General features: G+C 43.6%; 1 protein-coding gene across 2 annotated transcripts in view; it reads left to right on the top strand.

The window, feature by feature from the left end:
- The first annotated feature begins 296 nt into the window (after positions 1 to 296).
- The window catches only part of ube2d2 (ubiquitin-conjugating enzyme E2D 2 (UBC4/5 homolog, yeast)), a 29,937-nt gene continuing 23,586 nt past the window's right edge, over positions 297 to 6,647 (top strand). The window contains exon 1 of one of the 2 annotated variants that reach the window (XM_052013517.1): positions 297 to 585. Coding sequence is in view for 1 of the 2 variants with exons in the window: in XM_052013516.1 (XP_051869476.1) it covers positions 562 to 585 (24 nt within the window). In the remaining variant the exon portion in view is untranslated. The remainder of the gene's footprint in view (positions 586 to 6,647) is intronic. The other variant, XM_052013516.1, reaches the window with a different exon arrangement.

Genomic DNA, 6,647 nt, shown 5'->3' with positions numbered 1-6,647 from the left:
CGGCGGGCCGCCTGGGTGACTGCACCTGCGCGCTAGCCGCCTCTCCCCGACATGTCGCGAGAGCACGCAGACAATCGAACCGAGTCACTCACCGGTAACGATCCGCCACTCACTTCCTTTCCTTTCCGGAGCTTCTCCCCACCCCCCCCCCCCCCCACCCCCTTCACTCGGTGCCCCTACCAGATTTTATTTTTATTATTTTAAACCCCAGCGTGAAGGCGGGCGCAGGAAAGTCTGCCGCACGCAGATAGTGCAGCAGAGGACTGAGGGATCGGAGGCGGGGGGAGTGGTGTGTGTGAAAGCGGCGGGTGTGGAGGCGGGGGATGGGGGGATTGCTTGTGTGTGTGGGTTTACTTTCTCTCCTCCTCCCTTGCAGCGGGCGGAGCGGTACACGGGGACTACTTTAAAGCGGCCGGTCCCTTCCATTTTCTCGGCTTCTCCGGGCAGACTCGGCGGCTTTTCCGGGTTCGCCTTTAACCCTGTTGTTGTCGGAGAGAGAGGGGGGAAAACCCGCAGCCACCTGGCCCCGAACCCCGCCCGCCCGCCCGCATTACCACAAACATGGCTCTCAAAAGAATCCACAAGGTAAGCGGTGCCCGGCCTTTAGCCACGCCCGGGCCGTCCTCCTCTGCCCGCTCTGCTCTCCTTTCTCTTTCTTTTCCCTTAAGAAGCGCCCCGGTCGGCAGTTGTCGCCGCTTCCCGTCCGCCATGGCCGACATTTGGTGTGTGTGGAGGAGGGGGGGCCCTCGGGCCCGCCTTCTCTTCCCCCCCCCCCCCCCCGGCCCCGAGTGGAGAGAGGGAGGTGGTTACTTTAAAGTGAAAGTAAACCCCCCACTCAGCGGTTCTGCGGGATCGCTTCCCCCCCACCCCCCTCATTCCCGCTCCAGGCGGCGGGTGGGTAGGAGGGGAAAATGGGGGTTAAACCGGGCATCGGCTGGTTCAGGGTCGGAGGGAGGGAGGCCGCGCCATTGGCAAATGTCACGGTGCTGCCCGCAGCCCTTGACCTAGGCCTTGGTGCTACTGACTCGGCAGAGGCCCCGGGCCCGCCTGCCGGTGAATCGCTGCGGGCCGGCCCTCGGTCCGGCCCTCCCTTCCTCCCTCCCCAATGCCTGCGGTGGGTGTAATATTCGCCGGGGGAGTTTCCATGTGCGCGGTTTGTTTCTTTCCTCCCGATCTGTCAGTTTCAAAAAAAAATTCAAAATCGATCTACATTCTTCCTGCCTCACTGGCGAGTGGGGCCTGGCGGAAATGTGCAACTCTTTTAAATAAAGTAGTGTGATATAGTTATTCCCCCTCCCCAAAAAAAACTGTGATGATAGGTAGATGGGTCTTTCATTTTTATTGATCTGTGGAACACCTAGACAACTGGCTTGGGTTGCAACCAATAATTCGTGAAAGTGTGGGTTTAATGTTTGGGTTCTGGTGTTGGAGGAATAGAGCAAACTACCATTTCGAGGTAAAAGTTCGGCTATCTTCTGCATTTTAGCCAGTGTGTTTCTACCGGTACCTGTATTTTCCACCGGTTGGTACAGATGGTAAGCATGGGCTGACAAATGCCTTTGATTGGCTCAAGCGCAAAATCTAATCATTTTGATATGAATTGGATATTTATGTTTCATATTTTGTAATGGAAGAAGAAAACTAAATTTCTGTTTGACTTTAGGAAAAAAAACGAGTTAAGTTAGGGTGATCTTTTGATTTGTGTTGGTGGGTTAGTCTGAAAACAAGTTTTTTCCCATCAAAACTTGCTCCTGCCAACCCTGACCCCATTATCATTTGCTGGGAAATTATGATTGTAATTACAAATGCAAATCATTCCCACGTATAATCGCTCAATTTCCCAGCAAATATTAAAATGAGAATTTACAGTTTTCTTAAGTGTTTTCTGTTAATCTTTTGATTATGACTGCTTGTTAAATGCTTCATTAACATGAAGTATGGTTATTTGAGTCTTGACTTGGTGACCTCTTCAAGCTGGATTAAAACTGGTTGATCCAGAGCAGTTGCTGAGCTACACTTAAAAAAAACACACACACTTCTGGTAACTCAGTTACTCACCAAAATCCATTGAATTTAAACTTTTCATCCCTGTAATCTAATCCTTCAGTGGCTTGCTCTCCATATTCTCTGACCTACAGCTTTTGCAAAAACTGAATTCCTCATGTATTTCTTTTCTTCCTTTGATCATACTGTTCTTTCAGCTGACAGGGTTCAAAACCCTGAAATTCCCACTAAATGCTCTCTACTTTATTCCTCTCTCTTGGAAAACTTTTTTTTTCTTGATGATAGTCACGAAGATCTTTGCTTTCAAGTTGTAAATTATTTAACATTGGTGTTTTCAGAACTGAATGTCTTTAAATGTGTAGGTTTCATTTTTCTGATCTTATTTGGCAAGATCAAGCTTGAACTGCCAAGCAGAAGTCTATACCTTGTGCATTCACTTTAGAAGGAACGTTCCAGTTAATTTAATGCAATTGGAATAGTGTGTACAAGTTCCGTCACTTATGAGGAGGCAAACATAATTCGGAGAGGGTGTGATGAAAGGCAACTGTGATTTAAGCACCCGGGTTTCCATGATAAGCTGGAAGTATTTACTGTAATACTTGATGTGACCTTGAGTATTGAAGATCCATTGATAGCAGACACAACCATCAATGTTTGATAGTCTCAGCTTCTATAAAAGGCATTTCAAACTTGGATGAGGGAAGCTTTTCAGTTGAAGAGGTATTTTGAAGTATTCTTCACTCAGTGGTAAATGTATGGATATCACTGTCAAGTGAGGTATTGAGCTATTTTTATACCTGTTGAATAAGTGTTAGAAAAAGTAGAGGGTATAGTTTGCAACATTAAACAAATCACTGTGGTCTTTTCTAATTGTTCACATTGACTCTCCCAGTTTAATTATCTTGGTGTGTATCCATAATTCAGCACAGAGGAATTGTGAGAGTACATGTTTTAAAATGGGAGAGGTGTTCGTTGGAATCATGTTCTCTCATTGATTTATATTTGCTATCATATTTTGACTCCTGGTACAGCAATACTGTGGACCTAAAATTCTCATCCTTTCATATCCCTTAATTTTATCACTCCTTGGCATATCCAATGTGTCTTTCACACCAAAGCATCCCTGCTTTTTTTTCCTTAAACCCCACCTAATTGACAATGTATATGCCAAGGCTCCAAGGTCTGTAATATTGGTTTTCTTTGGTGGGTGGTAAATGTATTGAATGGTCTTCCAAGTAATGTCTTTCTTGCTTTTTACCTTTTTCTCTTTATTTGATCATTTTGTGATACTACTTCCCTGAATGAACTTGTAACTGAATGCATCTGAGGTGTTTTGGGATATGGCTAACATGTTTATCAGTGTATCACTGTAGCTTCTGGGATTTTGTTTTGAACAGATGCAGTATATTTAATTGCTGCAATATTAGATAAAATGCCTTTCTTTTGTACTGAAAAAGTGGATTTAATCTGTAATTTTTGCAGGACAATTATAGTGTATAAGGGTGCATGTAACTATTTCAGAACTTGCTACAGTGTTGCAAATATTGCATCCTTGGGTTGCTCCTTTTCAACTCTTACGAACAACAAGACATGGTGCATAGTCTGCTTGATACTATTTTATGTCCTTGTAAGTGAATTATAAAAACTTTGACCTGGAAGGAATCCCTGATGTAATATTTCAGTGGATTGGTATGGATGATGGTGTAATGAATACTTCCTTGTCCCAAAATTTAATGACCCTTGCACTTAACAATATGTCTAGTTTGAGGTGCCTGTACCAGCTACTATAAGAATGAAGTTGACCATTTGGTCCAACAAATGATTTTCTCAGTGTATCACAATCTAATTTGTATGGTCCATGAATACTTCACTATTCCTTTGTACTATTTTTGTAACTTAGAGTAATTTCAGTTTTGCACTGTACAAATTTCACATCATATGCAGTGATAATAAATCTGATTCTGGTTAATTTGTTATTAAGTGCATCTTTTTATGTTCAAATTTTCAGTATATAAACTTTCAATTTGAGATGTTCATTTAATTCAAGCCAGTCCTTTTCTAACTTTTTGCTTAATTCTGATTTAATTTTAAACTTTTGCCCTCATTTAACTATTTAATGTATAGATACATGAATCAAGGATTGAAAACTAAAATTTTGTTTCATTTAATCCACTGTGGAGCTTTGCTACCTGACCTGCTTATACATTGGGTTTGGGTCAGGTGTATGTTGTGATCAAAAAGTTTAGGTTCAGGTCAAGGCAAGCTGTGGTGGCCTAACTCAGCACTTTATTCAAATCATGCTTTTCTTGGACAACAGTTGTATCCTTGTACTCTGCTCTTAATAAATATTATCAAATAAATTGATATCAGATTTCAGATGTATGGCAGTAGTGGGGTATAGGAAATGCTAAGTATTTGGGCTGGATTTGTATCAGCCTTGGATGAATTATAATTTTCTTGAGCAGACCTCCAATCCAGTGATACTTAAGTTCCAAACCGTGTTAGACAAATATAATTTGTATCCAATGGAGCAGGCTTCCTAGTTTCTGATGGACTGTGCTGGTATTCTGTCTCTTATAGAAAGATGACTTCAATTTAAGGGATTATTCCCTGGATGATTCATTTTTCAAACAATTGTGACACTTTCATTCCAGTGATTTCTCTCTCAATACCTTGGCTTTGTTTTTCTGTGAAAGAAGGGAAAAGAGATCAACCTTTGTATCAAGAAGCATAGAATCTCTGCTAGCCTTGGTGCAACCCAAATTAACAGCTTTCAATGCTGCTTGTTCAGGCTTGGGTATCTTAGAACATAGAACAGTACGGGCCCTTCAGCCCATGATGTTTTGCTGAACTATATGAACACCACCTCTGTGATCAATCTAACCCTTCCCTCCTGCACAGTCCATATCCCTCCATTTTTCTTTCGTCCATGTGCCTATCTAAGAGCCTTTTAAAGGTCCCTATTGTATCAGTCTCTATAACCACTGCTGGCAGTGTGATCCAGGCACCCACCATCCTCTGTGTAAAGAGCCTACCTCTGATATCTCCCCTGAACAGTCTTTCTCTGACTTTAAACAGATGTCCTCTGGTATCGGCTATTGCTGTCCATTTTATTATCTATGCCCCTCATAATCTTATACATGTTTATCAATTTGCCTCTCATCCTGCATCACTCCAAAGAGAAAAACCCTAGCTCACTTGACCTTTCCTCATAAGACATGTTCTCTAATTCAGGCAGCATCCTGGTAAATCTCCTCTGCACCTTCTCTAAAGCTTCCACATCCTTCCTATAATGAGGTGACCAGAACTGAACACAATACACAAAGTGTAGTGTAACCAGAGTTCTACAGAGCCGCAACATTACCTTGCGGCTCTTGAACTCAATCCCCTGACTAGTGAAGGCCAGCATACCATATGCTGCCTTAACCAACCTATCAACTGGCACGGAAACTTTGAGGGATCTATGGGCTTGAACCCCAAGGTCCCTCTGTTCCTGCACGCTACTCAGAATCCTGCCATTAACCTTGTACTCCACCTTCATATTAGTTCTTCCAAAGTGTATCACTTAACACTTTTCCAGATTGAACTCCATCTGCCACTTCTCCGCCCAACTCTGCATACTGTCTATATCCTGTTGTAACCTACAACAGCCTTCTACACGATCCACAACCCATCATACCTTCGTGTCATCTGCGAACTTACTAACCCATCCCTCCACTTCCTCATCCAAGTCATTTATAGAAAACAAAGCGTAGAGGTGCCAGAATAGGTCCCTGTGGAACACTACCTGTCACTGACCTCCAGGCAGAATGCTCCCCATCTACTACCGCCCTTTGCCTTCTGTGGGCAAGCCAATTCCAAATCCATGCAGCCAATTCTCCATGGATTCCATGCCTCATGACTTTCTGGATGAGCCTACCACGGGGAACCTTGTCAAATGCTTTACTAAAGTCAAGATATACCACATCCACCTTCATCTGTTATGTTACCACCTCAAAAATCTCAATTAGGTTTGTGAGGCACGACCTGCCCCTGAAAGCCATGCTGACTATCCCTAATAAGATTAAGTTATCTTTGTTAGTCACATGTACATCGAAACACAGTGAAATGCATCTTTTGCGTAGTGTTCTGGGGGCAGTCCACAAGTGTCGCCATACTTCCAGTGCCAACATAGCATGCCCACAACTTCATAACCTGTATGTCTTTGGGAGGAAACTGGGGCACCTGGAGGAAACCCACGCAGACACAGGGAGAATGTACAAACTCCTTATGATGGCCCAAATTGAACCCGGGTCACTGGCGCTATAATAGTGTCACGCTAACCGCTACACTATGCTTCTCCAAATGCTTGTAAATCGTGTCCCTAAGAATCCTCTCCAATAGCTTGCCCACCACTGAAGTAAGACTCAGTGGTCTATAATTCCCAGGATTATCCCTTTTACCTTTCCTGAGCAAGGGAACAACATTTGCCATCCTCCAATCCTCTGGTACCACTCCTGTGACCAGGAAGAATGCAAATGTCATCGTCAATGCCCCAGCAATCTCTTCCCTCGCCTCCTGTAGTAACCTGGGATATATCCTGTCCAGTCCCGGGGACTTTATCTATCCTAATGTTTTTCAGTAGCTCCAACACTACCTCTTTC

The sequence above is a fragment of the Pristis pectinata genome, chromosome 4 (assembly GCF_009764475.1).
Source record: "Pristis pectinata isolate sPriPec2 chromosome 4, sPriPec2.1.pri, whole genome shotgun sequence".
Lineage (NCBI taxonomy): Eukaryota > Metazoa > Chordata > Chondrichthyes > Rhinopristiformes > Pristidae > Pristis > Pristis pectinata.
Note: the sequence above shows the minus strand (reverse complement) of the source record. Positions and strands in the feature narration are given on the sequence as shown.